Source organism: Pseudophryne corroboree, chromosome 6, assembly GCF_028390025.1.
Source record: "Pseudophryne corroboree isolate aPseCor3 chromosome 6, aPseCor3.hap2, whole genome shotgun sequence".
Taxonomy (NCBI): Eukaryota; Metazoa; Chordata; class Amphibia; order Anura; family Myobatrachidae; genus Pseudophryne; species Pseudophryne corroboree.
This window is the reverse complement of record NC_086449.1, coordinates 99,589,709-99,617,115: the sequence shown is the minus strand read 5'-3', so window position 1 is coordinate 99,617,115 and position 27,407 is coordinate 99,589,709. Positions and strand designations below refer to the sequence as shown.

Genomic DNA, 27,407 nt, shown 5'->3' with positions numbered 1-27,407 from the left:
ATAGTATTTACTGTTTTCTGTTAGTATAATCAGTTTCCAACGCATTTCGAATATCTGATTATACTCAAATCTAAAGCTATAGAATATGCTATGTAAGGGGGGTATATTCTTCTACTTTACAAGTACAACTGAGAAGGGGGGAAGAAGAAGGAAAAAGAAAAGAAAAACCAATTTTTGGCGGTCTTTTTGAAAAATCCAAGGCTTTGTCTAAACCAGTCAGGTCGAAGGGCGTTTCTAAGTCCTCTTATCACAGGGCAGCAATGCGTATAAATAGAGCTGTAGAACGGCAGCTCTCTATTCATTCTCTTTCCTTCCACATACTTACGTCAGACATGGCCAGGACCAAGCAGACAGCGCGTAAGTCCACTGGCGGCAAAGCTCCCCGCAAGCAGCTGGCGACCAAAGCCGCCCGGAAGAGCGCCCCAGCTACCGGCGGTGTAAAGAAGCCTCACCGTTACCGTCCCGGGACCGTTGCTCTTCGGGAGATCCGCCGCTACCAGAAGTCCACTGAGCTGCTGATCCGCAAGCTGCCCTTCCAGCGTCTTGTGCGGGAGATCGCCCAGGACTTCAAGACTGACCTGCGCTTCCAGAGCTCCGCCGTCATGGCCCTGCAAGAGGCCAGCGAGGCTTATCTGGTGGGGCTCTTCGAGGACACCAACCTGTGCGCCATCCACGCCAAGAGGGTGACCATCATGCCCAAAGACATCCAGCTGGCCCGCAGGATCCGAGGGGAGAGGGCATAGATACTCGGCACTTCCTATACACGCAACAACACAAAGGCTCTTTTCAGAGCCACCCAAGTCTTTCTAAACGAGTTGCAGCATAAGTTACCCCTCAATGTCAGAGTAACAGGATGCGGATGAATCCTCCGCTCTCCACCTATAGCGGCTTTAAAGGACAGGCCAAATCTGTTCATCTTAAATATATATAATACAATGATAAGCAAGCCCCAAAGTGAATAAAGGGATGTTAACTATCAAAAATAACTAAATATTTCGCCGGACTGGTTCACCGACAGTACATCGTTACTAGTGTTCCGCCTAGATTCCCTTGTAAAATTGTTTTCTTCAGCAGGGATACTAAGAGGATAGTCTCATATTATTTTTTTTTTCAATGACCAAATACTTTTATTTCATGCAGCTGTTTTCATCCTGGCTTTGTTACGTCACACAGAGAATATGGTTTCTCCCTCTATATACTTTATACGGATCAGCTTCCCACTCCTATAAGCGGAAGGGGCCTCATTTGCAGCATGCAGTTATTGCAAAGGGAATATTCAGACTATCGTTAGATTTCACCACAACTGACCAGGGCTCCTAAAGGGTAAGGGAGCGTCTATAGCTTTAGCGGTTGTATGGACGGGATGTGGAGATGAAAGCGCGGCTAGCCCGTCAGATATCGCTACAACACAAGCAATGGCAGTACACACAGCTCTCCTGGGAAGACGTGGGTGGCTCTGAAAAGAGCCTTTGTGTTGTGTGCCGGGTACATATCGTTTCTGTGGTGGAAGCTGCCAGCCTCGCATTACTTGCTCTTGGCCGGTTTGTGGCTCTCGGTCTTCTTGGGCAGCAGCACGGCCTGGATGTTGGGCAGGACGCCTCCCTGGGCGATGGTCACCCCACCGAGCAGCTTGTTGAGCTCTTCGTCGTTGCGCACAGCCAGCTGCAGGTGGCTGGGGATGATGCGGGTCTTCTTGTTGTCGCGGGCGGCGTTTCCGGCGAGCTCCAGGATCTCAGCCGTCAGATACTCCAGCACCGCGGCCAGATAGACCGGGGCACCGGCTCCCACTCGCTCAGCATAGTTTCCTTTCCTCAGCAGACGGTGAACGCGACCGACTGGGAACTGGAGACCGGCCCGGGATGAGCGAGTCTTGGCCTTAGCCCGGGTCTTGCCGCCTTGTTTGCCTCTGCCGGACATGTTCAGTTCACAAAGCTAAGAATTTCTTCTAACAAACTGAGAGGAAATGTGAGCCTGTAATACCGCCCTCCTCCTATATATACACTCAGAGAGGATCGACCGCGTGCTCTGTGATTGGTTTGCTTACAAATGAACCAATGCAGCTCAAGTTTATCCACAGACCAATCCGCAATATGTAGTGTGGGGGGTTAGCTACCACTCAGCGTCACGTGACACTTCTACCCTATAGTGTTACCAGAAGCGGCGAAGCCTCATTTGCATAAGATGCCTATAAATAGAGCAAAGCCGGGCGGTGTACGGCACAGATTCTCTCTGCTTTGTGTACAAGAAGTGAGTGGTGAAAATGCCTGATCCAGCAAAGTCTGCGCCGGCGCCCAAGAAAGGCTCAAAGAAAGCCGTAACCAAGACCCAGAAGAAGGATGGGAAGAAGCGTAGAAAGAGCAGGAAGGAGAGTTACGCCATTTACGTCTACAAGGTGCTGAAGCAGGTGCACCCTGACACCGGCATCTCCTCCAAGGCTATGGGCATCATGAACTCCTTTGTCAATGACATCTTTGAGCGCATTGCGGGGGAAGCTTCCCGCCTGGCTCACTACAACAAGCGCTCCACCATCACCTCCCGGGAGATCCAGACCGCAGTACGCCTGCTGCTGCCGGGAGAGCTGGCCAAGCACGCCGTGTCCGAGGGCACCAAGGCCGTCACCAAGTACACCAGCGCCAAGTAGTTTCCCTTCCTTCTCCGATCCATCAACACAAAGGCTCTTTTAAGAGCCACCCACCTCTCTCTCTAATCGGGCTGAAACTGTAAATCGGGGTAATAGATAGGCATTATGTAGCAGATGTCGCCGTTAGTGCTTAGAAAAAGCAATCCTTAGAGCAGTGACCGACCGTGTAGTTTCTGCAGAACTAGAGAATGATTGTGTCTCATTGAAATGTTACACAGTATCATTAGATTGTAGCAATTGTGTTACTATCACCCTGATGATCACAGATGCTACAGGGTCGTTGGTCTCTCAAGATGCCCTGTGTAGTGTGCTACTGTTACTGTATCATCGCACCTTAACACCAGGATGCAAACTCCGGTATCAGTGCAGGTATATTCTACCCAATCCATTCTTAGACACCCGTTTCCGAGAGCTTGGTGATCATACAATGCTTGCTCAGGCACACATGCCTGCCTTGCTCCGCAGAATAACAGAGATACAGGGGCGGCTGAGCAGCAGTGTTCCGGATCGGGACTGGAGGAGAGACCGAAGCGCAGAGCTGGCACGCAGACCGAGCCCGGGAGCCAGGCAACTTTTAGCCTTTACAGTGACTAGTCAGGAGCGGCAAGGCATTGAGGTGATTTTGTTTTGTCCCGCCGAAATCTGGTCGACACTCATTGGTCGATTTTGAATATTCCTCTTCCTATCTGAAGGCGGATGTGTGCGGGACATTTGCTGTTCCAATACACGCGTTCTGTATTTGGGAAATATATCGGGTACATTGAAAAAATAAAGTCAAAACAGTAAGGCATGTATTATGTCTGTTGTGCTCATCAGAGTTCGGCTTCATAACTATTATGATAGCCGTTAAAACATCAATGAATCACACGGGGATAAGATAATAGATATGTGATACTCTATAGCTAGAAATTATCTTCTGCCCCTAAACTGATCGCTAAAAAGTAACTTAATAAAAACGTTATCTTTTACTTATCTAACCTTTAATGCCTCCATTCCAGGTTCATTACACCGAGAGGACGTATTGTATTGGAGTGGATAGACTATTAACTCCTATTTTTAAGATATTTCAGGCTGTTCTACTTTTTCCACATGTCCACACATAAAGTTTAGTAGAACATATGTATAATATATATATATATATATATATATATATATATATACACATTTGCTGTTTATCTATATAGGCCAGGGATCGTCATTACTGATAGAAAACAAAAGCGTATGTCAATCAATCTCTGTTATCCGTGCAATTCATGGTAACATTGCAGCTTGAATCTCTTCTGAGTGCAGATGTATATATAGTATGTGATAGTTCAATAATATTGTTGCAGCACAGTGATAGTAACAGTTTATATATCAGTCGTTAAAAAAATGACGTTATGGTTATTATGTTGTGACTACTCAAACACACATCACCCTGTAGCTGAAAAGATTGATTGATTGATTGATTGATTTATAGTACGCATATCAGGATTTCCTTGAACGTCTCGTAGCATATTATGTACATTATGTGTATGAATATGCTTCTATAACATTAATATGAAAAATAGCAATATAAAAAAAAAAAACTATATACGGAACTCTGCAGTGATTTAAACATTGTGATTGGCCGTACGGTAGCCTAATTGCTGAGGTGAACGTGTATCAAACAGCTCAGTGCAATGAATAACCAGAAATACATTAGAAATCCTAAACTGTGCTGCTGGCAACGTTTGGGGCGTGCCTGTTAAAGAAAGAAAGGCAATACATGACTCCTCCTGCCAAGGTTCTCACAGTCACCCATCAGGTCCGCCCTACCCCTTAATAAAGGGCAGCTAAGTGAGGCGTTACGTATTCTCACTGATCGCAATCAGTTTGAGAAGATGTCAGGCAGAGGCAAAGGCGGAAAGGGACTCGGGAAAGGAAGGTGCTGCGGGACAACATCCAGGGCATCACAAAGCCTGCCATCCGCCGTCTAGCACGGAGAGGAGGCGTGAAGCGCATCTCTGGTCTCATCTATGAGGAGACCCGCGGGGTGCTGAAAGTGTTTCTGGAGAACGTGATCCGGGACGCCGTCACTTACACCGAGCACGCCAAGAGGAAGACTGTCACCGCCATGGATGTGGTCTATGCTCTCAAGCGCCAGGGACGCACCCTGTACGGATTCGGAGGCTAAATATTGAGGCGCATCTAATTCTTTCACTCACACAAAGGCCCTTTTCAGGGCCGCCCATCACTTCTATAAGGGAGCTGCGCTAACATTGTATATTATGCCCCATATCGTTGTCCTGAGAACCCTTTGATAGCGTACATTAATGTAAACCATTTTTTTCCCTTCTTATTCGTTCCCTCTGCTATTGGTTGCTGACTTTATTTGTGTTGATGCAAGCAGAAAATCCAATGGCGGCACAATCATTTGCAGTCGCTTATGAGAATCCATTGCTGAGTTGTACTGAGGGTACTGCAATGTCATGGCTAGTTCTAGGAGTTACATTGTGAAAGCATAGGGAAACGTATTTACTGAACGACACCTCTCAAGCATTACACGCGGTAATATAGGATTACATTAATGGGTATTATTATATAACTGCAGGGGAAACGGCGACTCCACTCACTTCCCGGCTAAATATGTCCGTGCAATCATTTATCCGTGCCAAATATTCCTGTTATTTTATACTTACAATTAAATAACACATTGTAACCTACTTCTATCTCATAGCAGCGGTACCACTGCATTGAAAACACACACACACACACTCTCTCTCTCTCAGGGACTGACGTATCTTGGGTAACACAATCGTTCTCCTGCTCGGTTTGCTGGCCCCGCCGAATAAATCACCGGATTACGTACAGTATGTTCTTAAAAGCAGTTTCTTTACGACTACAATAGATTTTCAGCTACGCTGCCGTCTGTACAACCACCGGGAAGTGTGTGCAGAAGGCGCCGGGCTTTCCCGGTGCTCGCCTAGGTCCGAGTACACAGGACGGAACCATTCAGCTACTGATTGATTTGGAAGCCAACAGTTCACACCGTGCGCCTACAGCTCTGCCTGGACAGGGTGGGTGGCTCTGAAAAGAGCCTTTGGGGGGATAACAAGGAAGCGAGGCTGCGGCTTCTTTTCCATCACTTCTTGGCCGCAGCTTTCTTGGGCTTAGCTGCCTTCTTGGCCGGGCTTTTTGCCGCTTTTGGCTTCGCTGCTTTCTTGGCCGGACTCTTGGCGGCTTTGGGCTTCGCCGCTTTCTTGGCCGGACTCTTGGCCGCCTTCTTGGGCTTCACAGCTTTAGGCTTCTTCGGGCTTTTGGCAGCAGCCGCCTTTGCGGGTTTCTTCACCTTCTTGGGGCTTTTGGCTGCACTCGGAGCTTTCTTGGGCTTCGTCGGGGACTTGGCCACTTTCTTTGCCGCTGGTTTCTTGGGTTTCAGAGACTTCTGGGCGGCCTTCTTGCTCTCCAGCTGCTTCTTATTGAGCTTGAAGGAGCCGGAAGCGCCGGTGCCTTTCACCTGGGTGAGCGTTCCTTTGGTCACCAATCCTTTCACCCCCACTTTGATGCGACTGTTGTTCCTCTCCACATCGTAGCCTCCGGCAGCCAGAGCCTTCTTCAGGGCGGCAAGAGAAACCCCACTGCGCTCCTTGGAAGCGGCCACGGCCTTCAGGATCAGCTCGGAGACGCTGGGCCCGGAAGACTTGCCGCTTTTCTTGGCTCCCCCTGCAGCTTTCTTCGGCTGCCTCTTCTTTTTGGCTGCGCCCTCTGACGGCGGGACAGCGGCGACGGCTGGTGCAGTTTCTGCCATGTTAGCTCAACGTCACTTTATCCAACAAATAGTAATCCTACACAAGCCGCTGTCTGACGTCTTTTATATACGATGCCTGCTGTGCTGTAATTGGCTGCTGAGCCTGGTGCGTTCTGTGCTCCCATTGGCGGAATAAGCAGCCCTTGTAAACCCTTCCCTGTCTGTGTGTAAGGGGAAATCTGCCCTCACCTTGTGTTTCCCTAGCGCAGAAAAAGAGTCTTTTATAGGGCATGAGAAAAGCAGCGTGCCGCCTCTCTGCACCACACCAGTACTCCAAGGTCTCCCCTAAGCCTATATGGCCATTGCTAGCCAAGGCGCTGCAAAGAGACCCAGGAATAGCCGCTGTCAGCTCACTTACACCAGGCTGGATCTGCCCAGCATATAACACATCTGTACTTTTCTGCGAGGCTAAAACGTCTGATCGGGGCATTTTTCTCTTTCCCTGGCACTACATGTAACGAAGGTGATCTGGGGCTCAGTCTGTGCAGGGGAGGCAGCATTTTCAAAGATATAAAGGTGATGTGTGGGCTCCGGTACACCCGGGTGGCTAGCACAGGCAGGTTGCCCCACAGCGTATTGGCAGTCTTGTTTAGGAACTCTAGTTACTGTGACAAAAGAGAGTTACCCAGCATAGTCAGCCACAGGTTAACCCTGCTTGTGTGAGATTCTCCCCGTCGTGTAGAATGTTGGTGGGTTTTTCCCCAAATGTTTATAAAATGACCCATACAGACATGAATGTATATTTATGCAAGATATGTGTGTCAGAGTGAGGGCAATGGTGATCTGTTCCCATTACCATTCCTCTTTTAAAAATGCCAAAGTATGAGACTTTGTCTTGTTTAATAGAGGACATTGGAGCTCTATAAGAGGAATACTTCTATTCCTCTCACGTAGAATCAGTATGAATATTCATAAAAATAGAGGGAAACTAGGAATATTAGGGAACATTAATTAGGGGGATACAGGAATAATAGAGAGGAAGGTATAGGGGGATAACTAGAGAGACCTCTTGTAATTGTGCTAGGTGAGAGGAAGGGATGAAACAAGGAAATATAGGGGGGGGAGAAGAAGAGGGGGAAGAAGAAGGGGGGGGGGAGAAGAAGAGGAAGGGGGGGGGAAGAAGAAGAAGAAGAAGAAGAAGAAGGGGGGGAAGAAGAAGAAGAAGGGGGGGGGGGGAGAAGAAGAAGAAGAAGACAAGTATTCTGCAGCACTGTAGACATAAAAACCTTAGCATTGCAGATTACAGTACACAAGGGATAACATCAGAAGGGTTGAAATTCTTATCATAATATGGGAGAGTAGGTAATTAACGGGAGTAAGAGATGGTCAAAGTGCTTACATGGCCATTGCTAATTGCAGAATAAAAAAGTGGATGCTATTTTAAAGAAATGACATAATAGTCCGATGATTTTGGAATATAAATGGATGATATACATATATGCACACAATAGTTCTGGGGAATGAAATTAAATGATGCAGCTTGCAGAATAAGAAGAGAGACAACAGTAACCCGAGGAGGAAGGGTTCAACTAATCTTACTTTTTAAATGTATTACCGTGATAAAAGCAGGTGCTGCAGGTTCAGCACTGGACGTCACTGACGGGCAGCAGGAGAAAGATGCGCCGAGACCACAAGGCTGAATGTCTAGAGCAGAGGCGGCTGCGGAGCGGAGCATCAGAACCTCCGGGGGAAACATTGTGTCAACAGAGATCCACTGTGGATGCAATGCTGTGAGGAGAAGGGCAACGCAGAGTAACAGAACAGAGTTCAACTGCTTTCACCAGTGATGGAAAGCACAGATATGGGCTAGGGCAGGTCAAGAGCCGTGTTGAGAGGAGAGGATCGCCATAGAGGAATGGAAGGCAAATGGAGATGGACGTGAGATGTGGACAAACAGAGATGATGACTGCTAACTGGAGGGCGTGGGCCAGCAGCAAGTACCATCAAAGTCTGAACCTCATCCCCAATCCATGATGGCAGGCTGGAGTAGGGCTCTAGAGCGCTGGGAGTCTACAGAGAAACTCCAGAGCAGGTAGGGGGACCACGGAGCTGGATCTGGGCCACACCAGTGGCTTTCTGCGTCTCCAAGGATGGTAGAAAAATAAATAAATAAATACATCAATAAATTAATTAATTAATTAATTCTGACCCATGGTAAATATATATTGGCCTTAAATCCCTATGGTCCCATTTAAGAGCATAAACTCTATTATTTTATCATAAGTTGAACTTTTTTCAATTTTTTAAGATTGCAGGGTTTTTTGTTTTTTTTTCAAGAACCAGCAAAATGGATATAAATAAATTACATGTGCATAAATAAAAATTCAGCGATTATAATGGAACAACAAACGATTGCTTGTATACGCAGGGCCTTTAGGTTTTTTTTTTTTATTTAGTTTCCACTGAGTAGTAGAAAAGCCCCTTTCTATAATCCAGATCTACAGTAGCCTTGTATTTTCTTCATGCAATGTCCCAGACATATAAGGTTTAGCTTGTGGTCTAAATGGATACATGTGCATAGTTTGTATCAACAAATGTTTCAAAAGAAGAGTTACAATTGTATCATACTATAATACTGTTTCCCATTAGTATCAAATCGTTTCACACATGCAGAAGTTCTATTCATACTCAATTCTACAGCTACCGTACTCACTATATGCTTGTAACTGCATAACATGTATTTATGGTTTAATAATGAAACGATTGTTATTTTAGATCATGCAGTATGCAGGTTGTTTCTCTCCCCCCCGTTTTCCTGCACTCATATATTAAGGTCTCACTGGAATTAGTAGGTATAGCTTGTAAGTACATATAATAGTATTTACTGTTTTCTGTTAGTATAATCAGTTTCCAACGCATTTCGAATATCTGATTATACTCAAATCTAAAGCTATAGAATATGCTATGTAAGGGGGGTATATTCTTCTACTTTACAAGTACAACTGAGAAGGGGGGAAGAAGAAGGAAAAAGAAAAGAAAAACCAATTCTTGGCGGTCTTTTTGAAAAATCCAAGGCTTTGTCTAAACCAGTCAGGTCGAAGGGCGTTTCTAAGTCCTCTTATCACAGGGCAGCAATGCGTATAAATAGAGCTGTAGAACGGCAGCTCTCTATTCATTCTCTTTCCTTCCACATACTTACGTCAGACATGGCCAGGACCAAGCAGACAGCGCGTAAGTCCACTGGCGGCAAAGCTCCCCGCAAGCAGCTGGCGACCAAAGCCGCCCGGAAGAGCGCCCCAGCTACCGGCGGTGTAAAGAAGCCTCACCGTTACCGTCCCGGGACCGTTGCTCTTCGGGAGATCCGCCGCTACCAGAAGTCCACTGAGCTGCTGATCCGCAAGCTGCCCTTCCAGCGTCTTGTGCGGGAGATCGCCCAGGACTTCAAGACTGACCTGCGCTTCCAGAGCTCCGCCGTCATGGCCCTGCAAGAGGCCAGCGAGGCTTATCTGGTGGGGCTCTTCGAGGACACCAACCTGTGCGCCATCCACGCCAAGAGGGTGACCATCATGCCCAAAGACATCCAGCTGGCCCGCAGGATCCGAGGGGAGAGGGCATAGATACTCGGCACTTCCTATACACGCAACAACACAAAGGCTCTTTTCAGAGCCACCCAAGTCTTTCTAAACGAGTTGCAGCATAAGTTACCCCTCAATGTCAGAGTAACAGGATGCGGATGAATCCTCCGCTCTCCACCTATAGCGGCTTTAAAGGACAGGCCAAATCTGTTCATCTTAAATATATATAATACAATGATAAGCAAGCCCCAAAGTGAATAAAGGGATGTTAACTATCAAAAATAACTAAATATTTCGCCGGACTGGTTCACCGACAGTACATCGTTACTAGTGTTCCGCCTAGATTCCCTTGTAAAATTGTTTTCTTCAGCAGGGATACTAAGAGGATAGTCTCATATTTTTTTTTTCAATGACCAAATACTTTTATTTCATGCAGCTGTTTTCATCCTGGCTTTGTTACGTCACACAGAGAATATGGTTTCTCCCTCTATATACTTTATACGGATCAGCTTCCCACTCCTATAAGCGGAAGGGGCCTCATTTGCAGCATGCAGTTATTGCAAAGGGAATATTCAGACTATCGTTAGATCTCACCACAACTGACCAGGGCTCCTAAAGGGTAAGGGAGCGTCTATAGCTTTAGCGGTTGTATGGACGGGATGTGGAGATGAAAGCGCGGCTAGCCCGTCAGATATCGCTACAACACAAGCAATGGCAGTACACACAGCTCTCCTGGGAAGACGTGGGTGGCTCTGAAAAGAGCCTTTGTGTTGTGTGCCGGGTACATATCGTTTCTGTGGTGGAAGCTGCCAGCCTCGCATTACTTGCTCTTGGCCGGTTTGTGGCTCTCGGTCTTCTTGGGCAGCAGCACGGCCTGGATGTTGGGCAGGACGCCTCCCTGGGCGATGGTCACCCCACCGAGCAGCTTGTTGAGCTCTTCGTCGTTGCGCACAGCCAGCTGCAGGTGGCGGGGGATGATGCGGGTCTTCTTGTTGTCGCGGGCGGCGTTTCCGGCGAGCTCCAGGATCTCAGCCGTCAGATACTCCAGCACCGCGGCCAGATAGACCGGGGCACCGGCTCCCACTCGCTCAGCATAGTTTCCTTTCCTCAGCAGACGGTGAACGCGACCGACTGGGAACTGGAGACCGGCCCGGGATGAGCGAGTCTTGGCCTTAGCCCGGGTCTTGCCGCCTTGTTTGCCTCTGCCGGACATGTTCAGTTCACAAAGCTAAGAATTTCTTCTAACAAACTGAGAGGAAATGTGAGCCTGTAATACCGCCCTCCTCCTATATATACACTCAGAGAGGATCGACCGCGTGCTCTGTGATTGGTTTGCTTACAAATGAACCAATGCAGCTCAAGTTTATCCACAGACCAATCCGCAATATGTAGTGTGGGGGGTTAGCTACCACTCAGCGTCACGTGACACTTCTACCCTATAGTGTTACCAGAAGCGGCGAAGCCTCATTTGCATAAGATGACTATAAATAGAGCAAAGCCGGGCGGTGTACGGCACAGATTCTCTCTGCTTTGTGTACAAGAAGTGAGTGGTGAAAATGCCTGATCCAGCAAAGTCTGCGCCGGCGCCCAAAAAAGGCTCAAAGAAAGCCGTAACCAAGACCCAGAAGAAGGATGGGAAGAAGCGTAGAAAGAGCAGGAAGGAGAGTTACGCCATTTACGTCTACAAGGTGCTGAAGCAGGTGCACCCTGACACCGGCATCTCCTCCAAGGCTATGGGCATCATGAACTCCTTTGTCAATGACATCTTTGAGCGCATTGCGGGGGAAGCTTCCCGCCTGGCTCACTACAACAAGCGCTCCACCATCACCTCCCGGGAGATCCAGACGGCAGTACGTCTGCTGCTGCCGGGAGAGTTGGCCAAGCACGCCGTGTCCGAGGGCACCAAGGCCGTCACCAAGTACACCAGCGCCAAGTAGTTTCCCTTCCTTCTCCGATCCATCAACACAAAGGCTCTTTTAAGAGCCACCCACCTCTCTCTCTAATCGGGCTGAAACTGTAAATCGGGGGTAATAGATAGGCATTATGTAGCAGATGTCGCCGTTAGTGCTTAGAAAAAGCAATCCATAGAGCAGTGACCGACCGTGTAGTTTCTGCAGAACTAGAGAATGATTGTGTCTCATTGAAATGTTACACAGTATCATTAGATTGTAGCAATTGTGTTACTATCACCCTGATGATCACAGATGCTACAGGGTCGTTGGTCTCTCAAGATGCCCTGTGTAGTGTGTTACTGTATCATCGCACCTTAACAGCAGGATGCAAACTCCGGTATCAGTGCAGGTATATTCTACCCAATCCATCCTTAGACACCCGTTTCCGAGAGCTTGGTGATCATACAATGCTTGCTCAGGCACACATGCCTGCCTTGCTCAGCAGAATAACAGAGATACAGGGGCGGCTGAGCAGCAGTGTTCCGGATCGGGACTGGATGAGAGGGAGAGGAGAGACCGAAGCGCAGAGCTGGCACGCAGACCGAGCCCGGGAGCCAGGCAACTTTTAGCCGTTACAGTGACTAGTCAGGAGCGGCAAGGCATTGGGGTGATTTTGTTTTGTCCCGCCGAAATCTGGTCGACACTCATTGGTCGATTTTGAATATTCCTCTTCCTATCCGAAGGCGGATGTGTGCGGGACATTTGCTGTTCCAATACACGCGTTCTGTATTTGGGAAATATATCGGGTACATTGAAAAAATAAAGTCAAAACAGTAAGGCATGTATTATGTCTGTTGTGCTCATCAGAGTTCGGCTTCACAACTATTATGATAGCCGTTAAAACATCAATGAATCACACGGGGATAAGATAATAGATATGTGATACTCTATAGCTAGAAATTATCTTCTGCCCCTAAACTGATCGCTAAAAAGTAACTTAATAAAAACGTTATCTTTTACTTATCTAACCTTTAATGCCTCCATTCCAGGTTCATTACACCGAGAGGACGTATTGTATTGGAGTGGATAGACTATTAACTCCTATTTTTAAGATATTTCAGGCTGTTCTACTTTTTCCACATGTCCACACATAAAGTTTAGTAGAACATATGTATAATATATATATATATATATATATATATATATATATATATATATATATATATATACACATTTGCTGTTTATCTATATAGGCCAGGGATCGTCATTACTGATAGAAAACAAAAGCGTATGTCAATCAATCTCTGTTATCCGTGCAATTCATGGTAACATTGCAGCTTGAATCTCTTCTGAGTGCAGATGTATCTATAGTATGTGATAGTTCAATAATATTGTTGCAGCACAGTGATAGTAACAGTTTATATATCAGTCGTTAAAAAAATGACGTTATGGTTATTATGTTGTGACTACTCAAACACACATCACCCTGTAGCTGAAAAGATTGATTGATTGATTGATTGATTGATTTATAGTACGCATATCAGGATTTCCTTGAACGTCTCGTAGCATATTATGTACATTATGTGTATGAATATGCTTCTATAACATTAATATGAAAAATAGCAATATAAAAAAAAAAAAACTATATACGGAACTCTGCAGTGATTTAAACATTGTGATTGGCCGTACGGTAGCCTAATTGCTGAGGTGAACGTGTATCAAACAGCTCAGTGCAATGAATAACCAGAAATACATTAGAAATCCTAAACTGTGCTGCTGGCAACGTTTGGGGCGTGCCTGTTAAAGAAAGAAAGGCAATACATGACTCCTCCTGCCAAGGTTCTCACAGTCACCCATCAGGTCCGCCCTACCCCTTAATAAAGGACAGCTAAGTGAGGCGTTACGTATTCTCACTGATCGCAATCCGTTTGAGAAGATGTCAGGCAGAGGCAAAGGCGGAAAGGGACTCGGGAAAGGAGGCGCTAAGCGTCACAGGAAGGTGCTGCGGGACAACATCCAGGGCATCACAAAGCCTGCCATCCGCCGTCTAGCACGGAGAGGAGGCGTGAAGCGCATTTCTGGTCTCATCTATGAGGAGACCCGCGGGGTGCTGAAAGTGTTTCTGGAGAACGTGATCCGGGACGCCGTCACTTACACCGAGCACGCCAAGAGGAAGACTGTCACCGCCATGGATGTGGTCTATGCTCTCAAGCGCCAGGGACGCACCCTGTACGGATTCGGAGGCTAAAAATTGAGGCGCATCTAATTCCTTCACTCACACACAAAGGCCCTTTTCAGGGCCGCCCATCACTTCTATAAGGGAGCTGCGCTAACATTGTATATTATGCCCCATATCGTTGTCCTGAGAACCCTTTGATAGCGTACATTAATGTAAACCATTTTTTTTCCTTCTTATTCGTTCCCTCTGCTATTGGTTGCTGACTTTATTTGTGTTGATGCAAGCAGAAAATCCAATGGCGGCACAATCATTTGCAGTCGCTTATGAGAATCCATTGCCGAGTTGTACTGAGGGTACTGCAATGTCATGGCTAGTTCTAGGAGTTGCATTGTGAAAGCATAGGGAAACGTATTTACTGAACGACACCTCTCAAGCATTACACGCGGTAATATAGGATTACATTAATGGGTATTATTATATAACTGCAGGGGAAACGGCGACTCCACTCCCTTCCCGGCTAAATATGTCCGTGCAATCATTTATCCGTGCCAAATATTCCTGTTATTTTATACTTACAATTAAATAATAAGAATTTACTTACCGATAATTCTATTTCTCTGAGTCCGTAGTGGATGCTGGGGTTCCTGAAAGGACCATGGGGGATAGCGGCTCCGCAGGAGACAGGGCACAAAAAGTAAAGCTTTAGGATCAGGTGGTGTGCACTGGCTCCTCCCCCTATGACCCTCCTCCAAGCCTCAGTTAGGATACTGTGCCCGGACGAGCGTACACAATAAGGAAGGATTTATGAATCCCGGGTAAGACTCATACCAGCCACACCAATCACACTGTACAACCTGTGATCTGAACCCAGTTAACAGTATGATAACAGCGGAGCCTCTGAAAAGATGGCTCACAACAAATAATAACCCGATTTTTGTAACTATGTACAAGTAATGCAGATAATCCGCACTTGGGATGGGCGCCCAGCATCCACTACGGACTCCGAGAAATAGAATTATCGGTAAGTAAATTCTTATTTTCTCTATCGTCCTAGTGGATGCTGGGGTTCCTGAAAGGACCATGGGGATTATACCAAAGCTCCCAAACGGGCGGGAGAGTGCGGATGACTCTGCAGCACCGAATGAGAGAACTCCAGGTCCTCCTTAGCCAGGGTATCAAATTTGTAGGATTTTACAAACGTGCTTGCCCCAGACTAAATAGCCGCTCGGCAAAGTTGTAAAGCCGAGACCCCTCGGGCAGCCGCCCAAGATGAGCCCACCTTCCTTGTGGAATGGGCATTTACATATTTTGGCTGTGGCAGGCCTGCCACAGAATGTGCAAGCTGAATTGTATTACACATCCAACTAGCAAAAGTCTGCTTAGAAGCAAGAGCACCCAGTTTGTTGGGTGCATACAGGATAACAGCAAGTCAGTTTTCCTGACTCCAGCCGTCCTGGAACCTATATTTTCAGGGCCCTGACCACATCTAGCAACTTGGAGTCCTCCAAGTCCCTAGTAGGCGCAAGACACCACAATAAGCTGGTTCAGGTGAAACACTGACACCACCTTAGGGAGAGAACTGGGGACGAGTCCGCAGCTCTGCCCTGTCCGAATGGACAAACAGATATGGGCTTTTTTGAGAAAAAAACCACCAATTTGACACTCGCCTGGTCCAGGCCAGGTCCAAGAGCATGTTCACTTTTCATGTGAGATGCTTCAAATCCACAGATTTGACTGGTTTTAAACCAATGTGTTTTGAGGAATCCCAGAACTACGTTGAGATCCCACAGTGCCACTGGAGGCACAAAAGGGGGTTGTATATGCAATACTCCCTTGACAAACTTCTGGACTTCAGGAACTGAAGCCAATTCTTTCTGGAAGAAAAATCGACAGGGCCGAAATTTGAACCTTAATGGACCCCAATTTGAGGCCCATAGACACTCCTGTTTGCAGGAAATGCAGGAATCGACCGAGTTAAAATTTCTTCGTGGGGCCTTCCTGGCCTCACACCACGCAACATATTTTCGCCACATGTGGTGATAATGTTGTGCGGTCACCTCCTTTCTGGCTTTGACCAGGGTAGGAATGACCTCTTCCTGAATGCCTTTTCCCTTAGGATCTGGCGTTCCACCGCCATGCCGTCAAACGCAGCCGCGGTAAGTCTTGGAACAGACATGGTACTTGCTGAAACAAGTCCCTTCTTAGCGGCAGAGGCCATAAGTCCTCTGTGAGCATCTCTTGAAGTTCCGGGTACCAAGTCCTTCTTGGCCAATCCGGAGCCAGGAGTATAGTTCTTACTCCTCTACGTCTTATAATTCTCAGTACCTTAGGTATGAAAAGCAGAGGATGGAACACATACACCGACTGGTACACCCACGGTGTTACCAGAACGTCCACAGCTATTGCCTGAGGGTCTCTTAACCTGGCGCAATACCTGTCCCGTTTTTTGTTCAGACGGGACGCCATCATGTCCACCTTTGGTAATTCCCAACGGTTTACAATCATGTGGAAAACTTCCCCATGAAGTTCCCACTCTGCCGGGTGGAGGTCGTGCCTACTGAGGAAGTCTGCTTCCCAGTTTCCATTCCCGGAATGAAACACTGCTGACAGTGCTATCACATGATTTTCCGCCCAGCGAAAAGTCCTTGCAGTTTTTGCCACTGCCCTCCTGCTTCTTGTGCCGCCCTGTCTATTTACGTGGGCGACTGCCGTGATGTTTTATCCCACTGGATCAATACCGGCTGACCTTGAAGCAGAGGTCTTGCTAAGCTTAGAGCATTGTAAATTGCCCTTAGCTCCAGTATATTTATGTGGAGAAAAATCTCCAGACTTGATCACACTCCCTGGAAATTTTTTCCTTGTGTGACTGCTCCCCAGCCTCTCGGGCTGGCCTCCGTGGTCACCAACATCCAAAACTGAATGCCGAATCTGCGGCCCTCTAGAAGATGAGCACTCTGTAACCACCACAGGAGAGACACCCTTGTCCTTGGATATAGGGTTATCCGCTGATGCATCTGAAGATGCGATCCGGACCATTTGTCCAGCAGATCCCACTGAAAAGTTCTTGCATGAAATCTGCCGACTGGAATTGCTTCGAAGGAAGTCACCATTTTTTTACCATGGCCCTTGTGCAATGATGCACTGATTTTAGGAGGTTCCTGACTAGCTCGGATAACTCCCTGGCTTTCTCTTCCGGGAGAAACACCTTTTTCTGGACTGTGTCCAGAATCATCCCTAAGCACAGGAGACTTGTTGTCGGGATCAGCTGCGATTTTGGAATATTTAGAATCCACCCCTGCTGTTGTAACAGTATCCGAGATAGTGCTACTCCGACCTCCAACTGTTCCCTGGACTTTGCCCTTATCAGGAGATCGTCCAAGTAAGGGATAATTAAGACGCCTTTTCTTCGAAGAAGAACCATCATTTCGGCCATTACCTTGGTAAAGACCCGGGGTGCCGTGGACAATCCAAACGGCAGCGTCTGAAACTGATAGTGACAGTTCTGTACCACGAACCTGAGGTACCCTTAGTGATAAGGGCAAATTTGGGACATGGAGGTAAGCATCCCTGATGTCTCGGGACACCATATAGTCCCCTTCTTCCCGGTTCGTTATCACTGCTCTGAGTGACTCCATCTTGATTTGAACCTTTGTAAGTGTTCAAATTTTTTTAGATTTAGAATAGGTCTCACCTAGCCTTCAGGCTTCAGTACCACAATATAGTGTGGAATAATACCCCTTTTCTTGTTGTAGGAGGGGTAATTTAATTATCACCTGCTGGGAATACAGCTCGTGAATTGTTTCCCATACTGCCTCCTTGTCGGAGGGAGACCTTGGTAAAGCAGACTTCAGGAGCCTGCGCAGGGGAAACGTCTCGACATTCCAATCTGTACCCCTGGGATACTACTTGTAGGATCCAGGGGTCCTGTACGGTCTCAGCGTCATGCTGAGAGCTTGTCAGAAGCGGTGGAACGCTTCTGTTCCTGGGAATGGGCTGCCTGCTGCAGTCTTCTTCCCTTTCCTCTATCCCTGGGCAGATATGACTCTTATAGGGACGAAAGGACTGAAGCTGAAAAGACGGTGTCTTTTTCTGCAGAGATTTGACTTAGGGTAAAAACGGTGGATTTTCCAGCAGTTGCCGTGGCCACCAGGTCCGATGGACCGACCCCAAATAACTCCTCTTCCTTTATACGGCAATACACCTTTGTGCCGTTTGGAATCTGCATCACCTGACCACTGTCGTGTCCATAAACATCTTCTGGCAGATATGGACATCGCACTTACTCTTGATGCCAGAGTGCAAATATCCCTCTGTGCATCTCGCATATATAGAAATGCATCCTTAAATGCTCTATAGTCAATAAAATACTGTCCCTGTCAAGGGTATCAATATTTTTAGTCAGGGAATCCGACCAAGCCACCCCAGCTCTGCACATCCAGGCTGAGGCGATCGCTGGTCGCAGTATAACACCAGTATGTGTGTATATACTTTTTATGATATTTTCCAGCCTCCTGTCAGCTGGCTCCTTGAGGACGGCCCTATCTATAGACGGTACCGCCACTTGTTCTGATAAGCGTGTGAGCGCCTTATCCACCCTAAGGGGTGTTTCCCAACGCGCCCTAACTTCTGGCGGGAAAGGGTATACCGCCCATATTTTCTATCGGGGGGAACCCACGCATCATCACACACTTCATTTAATTTATCTGATTCAGGAAAAACTACGGTAGTTTTTTCACATCCCACATAATACCCTCTTTTGTGGTACTTGTAGTATCAGAAATATGTAACACCTCCTTCATTGCCCTTAACGTGTGGCCCTAATAAGGAATACGTTTGTTTATTCACCGTCGACACTGGATTCAGTGTCCCTGTCTGTGTCTGTGTCGACCGACTAAAGTAAACGGGCGTTTTAAAACCCCTGACGGTGTTTTTGAGACGTCTGGACCGGTACTAATTGTTTGTCGGCCGTCTCATGTCGTCAACCGACCTTGGCGCGTGTTGACATTATCACGTAATTCCCTAAATAAGCCATCCATTCCGGTGTCGACTCCCTAGAGAGTGACATCACCATTACAGGCAATTGCTCCGCCTCCTCACCAACATCGTCCTCATACATGTCGACACACACGTACCGACACACAGCACACACACAGGGAATGCTCTGATAGAGGACAGGACCTACTAGCCCTTTGGAGAGACAGGGGGAGAGTTTGCCAGCACACACCAAAAACGCTATAATTATATAGGGACAACCTTATATAAGTGTTTTCCCTTATAGCATCTTTTTTATATATTTCTAACGCCAAATTAGTGCCCCCCCTCTCTGTTTTAACCCTGTTTCTGTAGTGCAGTGCAGGGGAGAGCCTGGGAGCCTTCCCTCCAGCCTTTCTGTGAGGGAAAATGGCGCTGTGTGCTGAGGAGATAGGCCCCGCCCCTTTTTCGGCGGCCTCGTCTCCCGCTCTTAACGGATTCTGGCAGGGGTTAAATATCTCCATATAGCCCCCGGAGGCTATATGTGAGGTATTTTTAGCCAAAAATAGGTTTTCATTGCCTCCCAGGGCGCCCCCCTCCCAGCGCCCTGCACCCTCAGTGACTGCCGTGTGAAGTGTGCTGAGAGGAAATGGCGCACAGCTGCAGTGCTGTGCGCTACCTTAAGAAGACTGAGGAGTCTTCATGCCGCCGATTCTGGACCTTCTTCTTGTTTCAGCATCTGCAAGGGGGCCGGCGGCGAGGCTCCGGTGACCATCCAGGCTGTACCTGTGATCGTCCCTCTGGAGCTAATGTCCAGTAGCCAAAGAAGCCAATCCATCCTGCACGCAGGTGAGTTCACTTCTTCTCCCCTAAGTCCCTCGTTGCAGTGATCCTGTTGCCAGCAGGACTCACTGTAAAATAAAAAACCTAAGCTAAACTTTTCTAAGCAGCTCTTTAGGAGAGCCACCTAGATTGCACCCTTCTCGGCCGGGCACAAAAATCTAACTGAGGCTTGGAGGAGGGTCATAGGGGGAGGAGCCAGTGCACACCACCTGATCCTAAAGCTTTACTTTTTGTGCCCTGTCTCCTGCGGAGCCGCTATCCCCCATGGTCCTTTCAGGAACCCCAGCATCCACTAGGAAGATAGAGAAAACACATTGTAACCTACTTCTATCTCATAGCAGCGGTACCACTGCATTGAAAACACACACACACACACACACACACTCTCTCTCTCTCTCTCTCTCTTAGGGACTGACGTATCTTGGGTAACACAATCGTTCTCCTGCTCGGTTTGCTGGCCCCGCCGAATAAATCACCGGATTACGTACAGTATGTTCTTAAAAGCAGTTTCTTTACGACTACAATAGATTTTCAGCTACGCTGCCGTCTGTACAACCACCGGGAAGTGTGTGCAGAAGGCGCCGGGCTTTCCCGGTGCTCGCCTAGGTCCGAGTACACAGGACGGAACCATTCAGCTACTGATTTGATTTGGAAGCCAACAGTTCACAGACCGTGCGCCTACAGCTCTGCCTGGACAGGGTGGGTGGCTCTGAAAAGAGCCTTTGGGGGGATAACAAGGAAGCGAGGCTGCGGCTTCTTTTCCATCACTTCTTGGCCGCAGCTTTCTTGGGCTTAGCTGCCTTCTTGGCCGGGCTTTTTTGCCGCTTTTGGCTTCGCTGCTTTCTTGGCCGGACTCTTGGCGGCTTTGGGCTTCGCCGCTTTCTTGGCCGGACTCTTAGCCGCCTTCTTGGGCTTCACAGCTTTAGGCTTCTTCGGGCTTTTGGCAGCAGCCGCCTTTGCGGGTTTCTTCACCTTCTTGGGGCTTTTGGCTGCACTCGGAGCTTTCTTGGGCTTCTTCGGGGACTTGGCCACTTTCTTTGCCGCTGGTTTCTTGGGTTTCAGAGACTTCTGGGCGGCCTTCTTGCTCTCCAGCTGCTTCTTATTGAGCTTGAAGGAGCCGGAAGCGCCGGTGCCTTTCACCTGGGTGAGCGTTCCTTTGGTCACCAATCCTTTCACCCCCACTTTGATGCGACTGTTGTTCCTCTCCACATCGTAGCCTCCGGCAGCCAGAGCCTTCTTCAGGGCGGCAAGAGAAACCCCACTGCGCTCCTTAGAAGCGGCCACGGCCTTTAGGATCAGCTCGGAGACGCTGGGCCCGGAAGACTTGCGCTTTTCTTGGCTCCCCCTGCAGCTTTCTTCGGCTGCCTCTTCTTTTTGGCTGCGCCCTCTGACGGCGGGACAGCGGCGACGGCTGGTGCAGTTTCTGCCATGTTAGCTCAACGTCACTTTATCCAACAAATAGTAATCCTACACAAGCCGCTGTCTGACGTCTTTTATATACGGTGCCTGCTGTGCTGTAATTGGCTGCTGAGCCTGGTGCGTTCTGTGCTCCCATTGGCGGAATAAGCAGCCCTTGTAAACCCCTTCCCTGTCTGTGTGTAAGGGGAAATCTGCCCTCACCTTGTGTTTCCCTAGCGCAGAAAAAGAGTCTTTTATAGGGCATGAGAAAAGCAGCGTGCCGCCTCTCTGCACCACACCAGTACTCCAAGGTCTCCCCTAAGCCTATATGGCCATTGCTAGCCAAGGCGCTGCAAAGAGACCCAGGAATAGCCCCTGTCAGCTCACTTACACCAGGCTGGATCTGCCAGCATATAACACATCTGTACTTTTCTGCGAGGCTAAAACGTCTGATCGGGGCATTTTTCTCTTTCCCTGTCACTACATGTAACGAAGGTGATCTGGGGCTCAGTCTGTGCAGGGGAGGCAGCATTTTCAAAGATATAAAGGTGATGTGTGGGCTCCGGTACACCCGGGTGGCTAGCACAGGCAGGTTGCCCCACAGCGTATTGGCAGTCTTGTTTAGGAACTCTAGTTACTGTAACAAAAGAGAGTTACCCAGCATAGTCAGCCACAGGTTAACCCTGCTTTGTGTGAGATTCTCCCCGTCGTGTAGAATGTTGGTGGGTTTTTCCCCAAATGTTTATAAAATGACCCATACAGACATGAATGTATATTTATGCAAGATATGTGTGTCAGAGTGAGGGCAATGGTGATCTGTTCCCATTACCATTCCTCTTTTAAAAATGCCAAAGTATGAGACTTTGTCTTGTTTAATAGAGGACATTGGAGCTCTATAAGAGGAATACTTCTATTCCTCTCACGTAGAATCAGTATGAATATTCATAAAAATAGAGGGAAACTAGGAATATTAGGGAACATTAATTAGGGGGATACAGGAATAATAGAGAGGAAGGTATAGGGGGATAACTAGAAGGAATAGGGGGATAACTAGAGAGACCTCTTGTAATTGTGCTAGGTGAGAGGAAGGGATGAAACAAGGAAATATAGGGGGGGGAGAAGAAGAAGAAGAGAGAGGGGGAAGAAGAAGAAGAAGAAGAAGGGGGGGGAGAAGAAGAAGAAGGGGGGGGGAGAAGAAGAAGAAGGGGGGGGAAGGAAGAAGAGGAAGGGGGGGGGAAGAAGAAGAAGAAGAAGAAGAAGAAGGGGGGGGGAAGAAGAAGAAGAAGAAGAAGGGGGGGGGGGGGGGGGAGAAGAAGAAGAAGAAGAAGAAGAAGAAGAAGAAGACGACAAGTATTCTGCAGCACTGTAGACATAAAAACCTTAGCATTGCAGATTACAGTACACAAGGGATAACATCAGAAGGGTTGAAATTCTTATCATAATATGGGAGAGTAGGTAATTAACGGGAGTAAGAGATGGTCAAAGTGCTTACATGGCCATTGCTAATTGCAGAATAAAAAAGTGGATGCTATTTTAAAGAAATGACATAATAGTCCGATGATTTTGGAATATAAATGGATGATATACATATATGCACACAATAGTTCTGGGGAATGAAATTAAATGATGCAGCTTGCAGAATAAGAAGAGAGACAACAGTCACCCGAGGAGGAAGGGTTCAACTAATCTTACTTTTTAAATGTATTACCGTGATAAAAGCAGGTGCTGCAGGTTCAGCACTGGACGTCACTGACGGGCAGCAGGAGAAAGATGCGCCGAGACCACAAGGCTGAATGTCTAGAGCAGAGGCGGCTGCGGAGCGGAGAATCAGAACCTCCGGGGGAAACATTGTGTCAACAGAGATCCACTGTGGATGCAATGCTGTGAGGAGAAGGGCAACGCAGAGTAACAGAACAGAGTTCAACTGCTTTCACCAGTGATGGAAAGCACAGATATGGGCTAGGGCAGGTCAAGAGCCGTGTTGAGAGGAGAGGATCGCCATAGAGGAATGGAAGGCAAATGGAGATGGACGTGAGATGTGGACAAACAGAGATGATGACTGCTAACTGGAGGGCGTGGGCCAGCAGCAAGTACCATCAAAGTCTGAACCTCATCCCCAATCCATGATGGCAGGCTGGAGTAGGGCTCTAGAGCGCTGGGAGTCTACAGAGAAACTCCAGAGCAGGTAGGGGGACCACGGAGCTGGATCTGGGCCACACCAGTGGCTTTCTGCGTCTCCAAGGATGGTAGAAAAATAAATAAATAAATACATCAATAAATTAATTAATTAATTAATTCTGACCCATGGTAAATATATATTGGCCTTAAATCCCTATGGTCCCATTTAAGAGCATAAACTCTATTATTTTATCATAAGTTGAACTTTTTTCAATTTTTTAAGATTGCAGGGTTTTTTTTTTTTTTTTTTCAAGAACCAGCAAAATGGATATAAATAAATTACATGTGCATAAATAAAAATTCAGCGATTATAATGGAACAACAAACGATTGCTTGTATACGCAGGGCCTTTAGGTTTTTTTTTTTTATTTAGTTTCCACTGAGTAGTAGAAAAGCCCCTTTCTATAATCCAGATCTACAGTAGCCTTGTATTTTCTTCATGCAATGTCCCAGACATATAAGGTTTAGCTTGTGGTCTAAATGGATACATGTGCATAGTTTGTATCAACAAATGTTTCAAAAGAAGAGTTACAATTGTATCATACTATAATACTGTTTCCCATTAGTATCAAATCGTTTCACACATGCAGAAGTTCTATTCATACTCAATTCTACAGCTACCGTACTCACTATATGCTTGTAACTGCATAACATGTATTTATGGTTTAATAATGAAACGATTGTTATTTTAGATCATGCAGTATGCAGGTTGTTTCTCTCCCCCCCCGTTTTCCTGCACTCATATATTAAGGTCTCACTGGAATTAGTAGGTATAGCTTGTAAGTACATATAATAGTATTTACTGTTTTCTGTTAGTATAATCAGTTTCCAACGCATTTCGAATATCTGATTATACTCAAATCTAAAGCTATAGAATATGCTATGTAAGGGGGGTATATTCTTCTACTTTACAAGTACAACTGAGAAGGGGGGAAGAAGAAGGAAAAAGAAAAGAAAAACCAATTTTTGGCGGTCTTTTTGAAAAATCCAAGGCTTTGTCTAAACCAGTCAGGTCGAAGGGCGTTTCTAAGTCCTCTTATCACAGGGCAGCAATGCGTATAAATAGAGCTGTAGAACGGCAGCTCTCTATTCATTCTCTTTCCTTCCACATACTTACGTCAGACATGGCCAGGACCAAGCAGACAGCGCGTAAGTCCACTGGCGGCAAAGCTCCCCGCAAGCAGCTGGCGACCAAAGCCGCCCGGAAGAGCGCCCCAGCTACCGGCGGTGTAAAGAAGCCTCACCGTTACCGTCCCGGGACCGTTGCTCTTCGGGAGATCCGCCGCTACCAGAAGTCCACTGAGCTGCTGATCCGCAAGCTGCCCTTCCAGCGTCTTGTGCGGGAGATCGCCCAGGACTTCAAGACTGACCTGCGCTTCCAGAGCTCCGCCGTCATGGCCCTGCAAGAGGCCAGCGAGGCTTATCTGGTGGGGCTCTTCGAGGACACCAACCTGTGCGCCATCCACGCCAAGAGGGTGACCATCATGCCCAAAGACATCCAGCTGGCCCGCAGGATCCGAGGGGAGAGGGCATAGATACTCGGCACTTCCTATACACGCAACAACACAAAGGCTCTTTTCAGAGCCACCCAAGTCTTTCTAAACGAGCTGCAGCATAAGTTACCCCTCAATGTCAGAGTAACAGGATGCGGATGAATCCTCCGCTCTCCACCTATAGCAGCTTGTAAGGACAGGCCAAATCTGTTCATCTTAAATATATATAATACAATGATAAGCAAGAGAGGAGAGACCGAAGCGCAGAGCTGGCACGCAGACCGAGCCCGGGAGCCAGGCAACTTTTAGCCTTTACAGTGACTAGTCAGGAGCGGCAAGGCATTGAGGTGATTTTGTTTTGTCCCGCCGAAATCTGGTCGACACTCATGGGTCCATTTTGAATATTCCTCTTCCTATCTGAAGGCGGATGTGTGCGGGACATTTGCTGTTCCAATACACGCGTTCTGTATTTGGGAAATATATCGGGTACATTGAAAAAATAAAGTCAAAACAGTAAGGCATGTATTATGTCTGTTGTGCTCATCAGAGTTCGGCTTCATAACTATTATGATAGCAGTTAAAACATCAATGAATCACACGGGGATAAGATAATAGATATGTGATACTCTATAGCTAGAAATTATCTTCTGCCCCTAAACTGATCGCTAAAAAGTAACTTTTTAAAAACGTTATCTTTTACTTATCTAACCTTTAATGCCTCCATTCCAGGTTCATTACACCGAGAGGACGTATTGTATTGGAGTGGATAGACTATTAACTCCTATTTTTTAGATATTTCAGGCTGTTCTACTTTTTCCACATGTCCACACATAAAGTTTAGTAGAACATATGTATAATATATATATATATATATATATATATATATATATATATATATATATATACACATTTGCTGTTTATCTACAGTATATAGGCCAGGGATCGTCATTACTGATAGAAAACAAAAGCGTATGTCAATCAATCTCTGTTATCCGTGCAATTCATGGTAACATTGCAGCTTGAATCTCTTCTGAGTGCAGATGTATATATAGTATGTGATAGTTCAATACTATTGTTGCAGCACAGTGATAGTAACAGTTTATATATCAGTCGTTAAAAAAATGACGTTATGGTTATTATGTTGTGACTACTCAAACACACATCACCCTGTAGCTGAAAAGATTGATTGATTGATTGATTGATTGATTGATTGATTGATTTATAGTACGCATATCAGGATTTCCTTGAACGTCTCGTAGCATATTATGTACATTATGTGTATGAATATGCTTCTATAACATTAATATGAAAAATAGCAATGTAAAAAAAAAAAAAACTATATACGGAACTCTGCAGTGATTTAAACATTGTGATTGGCCGTACGGTAGCCTAATTGCTGAGGTGAACGTGTATCACACAGCTCAGTGCAATGAATAACCAGAAATACATTAGAAATCCTAAACTGTGCTGCTGTGCAACGTTTGGGGCGTGCCTGTTAAAGAAAGAAAGGCAATACATGACTCCTCCTGCCAAGGTTCTCACAGTCACCCATCAGGTCCGCCCTACCCCTTAATAAAGGGCAGCTAAGTGAGGCGTTACGTATTCTCACTGATCGCAATCCGTTTGAGAAGATGTCAGGCAGAGGCAAAGGCGGAAAGGGACTCGGGAAAGGAGGCGCTAAGCGTCACAGGAAGGTGCTGCGGGACAACATCCAGGGCATCACAAAGCCTGCCATCCGCCGTCTAGCACGGAGAGGAGGCGTGAAGCGCATCTCTGGTCTCATCTATGAGGAGACCCGCGGGGTGCTGAAAGTGTTTCTGGAGAACGTGATCCGAGACGCCGTCACTTACACCGAGCACGCCAAGAGGAAGACTGTCACCGCCATGGATGTGGTCTATGCTCTCAAGCGCCAGGGACGCACCCTGTACGGATTCGGAGGCTAAAAATTGAGGCGCATCTAATTCCTTCACTCACACACAAAGGCCCTTTTCAGGGCCGCCCATCACTTCTATAAGGGAGCTGCGCTAACATCATTGTATATTATGCCCCATATCGTTGTCCTGAGAACCCTTTGATAGTGTACATTAATGTAAACCATTTTTTTTTTTTTCTTATTCGTTCCCTCTGCTATTGGTTGCTGACTTTATTTGTGTTGATGCAAGTAGAAAATCCAATGGCGGCACAATCATTTGCAGTCGCTTATAGGGATGGACATCGAAAGCAAACCATCATGATGGCAATGCTTCCGCCATTGAAACTTTCGATGTGATGGTTATAACCATCGCATCAAAAGTATTCGATGGTGAGAACTATTTATATGACTAGCGCATGCGTAAAAGCCTGCATTTCCGTTTTGCAAGGTGGGAATTGGGATTGGGGGCAGGGCCAGACTCTGGGCAACATATTATTTTATCACTGGACATTGTGTGTATAATATACATATATAATATACACACACAATGCCCAATGATGAAGTAACATTGCCTCCACAGTGCCAGATATACAGTACAATGCCCCCACAGTGCCAG

At 46.8% G+C, this 27,407-nt stretch overlaps 7 protein-coding genes across 7 annotated transcripts; 4 read left to right on the top strand and 3 right to left on the bottom strand.

Annotated features, from left to right (window-relative positions):
- Positions 1–5,744: 5,744 nt before the first annotated feature.
- On the bottom strand, positions 5,745–6,421 carry LOC134934871 (histone H1C-like). The gene has a single exon (XM_063930209.1). The coding sequence runs from the start codon at positions 6,408–6,410 to the stop codon at positions 5,745–5,747; it is 666 nt and encodes a 221-aa protein (XP_063786279.1). The 5' UTR covers positions 6,411–6,421.
- A 4,324-nt stretch (positions 6,422–10,745) lies between these two features.
- On the bottom strand, positions 10,746–11,169 carry LOC134934870 (histone H2A type 1-like). The gene has a single exon (XM_063930208.1). The coding sequence runs from the start codon at positions 11,136–11,138 to the stop codon at positions 10,746–10,748; it is 393 nt and encodes a 130-aa protein (XP_063786278.1). The 5' UTR covers positions 11,139–11,169.
- Positions 11,170–11,481: 312 nt separating this feature from the next.
- LOC134934374 (histone H2B 1.1-like) lies at positions 11,482–11,862 on the top strand. The gene is made up of 2 exons (XM_063929824.1): positions 11,482–11,613; positions 11,698–11,862. The coding sequence occupies exons 1-2, from the start codon at positions 11,482–11,484 to the stop codon at positions 11,860–11,862; spliced, it is 297 nt and encodes a 98-aa protein (XP_063785894.1).
- Positions 11,863–13,753: 1,891 nt separating this feature from the next.
- LOC134934372 (histone H4) lies at positions 13,754–14,065 on the top strand. Its single transcript, XM_063929823.1, has one exon. It carries the CDS (start codon positions 13,754–13,756, stop codon positions 14,063–14,065), a length of 312 nt encoding a protein of 103 aa, XP_063785893.1.
- A 6,537-nt stretch (positions 14,066–20,602) lies between these two features.
- Positions 20,603–21,670, bottom strand: LOC134934371 (histone H1B-like). The gene is made up of 3 exons (XM_063929822.1): positions 21,600–21,670; positions 20,993–21,233; positions 20,603–20,950 (listed from the first exon to the last, which is right to left on the bottom strand). The coding sequence occupies exons 1-3, from the start codon at positions 21,668–21,670 to the stop codon at positions 20,603–20,605; spliced, it is 660 nt and encodes a 219-aa protein (XP_063785892.1).
- A 2,838-nt stretch (positions 21,671–24,508) lies between these two features.
- Positions 24,509–24,921, top strand: LOC134934868 (histone H3). Its single transcript, XM_063930207.1, has one exon. It carries the CDS (start codon positions 24,511–24,513, stop codon positions 24,919–24,921), a length of 411 nt encoding a protein of 136 aa, XP_063786277.1. The 5' UTR covers positions 24,509–24,510.
- Positions 24,922–26,510: 1,589 nt separating this feature from the next.
- Positions 26,511–26,822, top strand: LOC134934370 (histone H4). Its single transcript, XM_063929821.1, has one exon. It carries the CDS (start codon positions 26,511–26,513, stop codon positions 26,820–26,822), a length of 312 nt encoding a protein of 103 aa, XP_063785891.1.
- Positions 26,823–27,407: the final 585 nt, after the last annotated feature.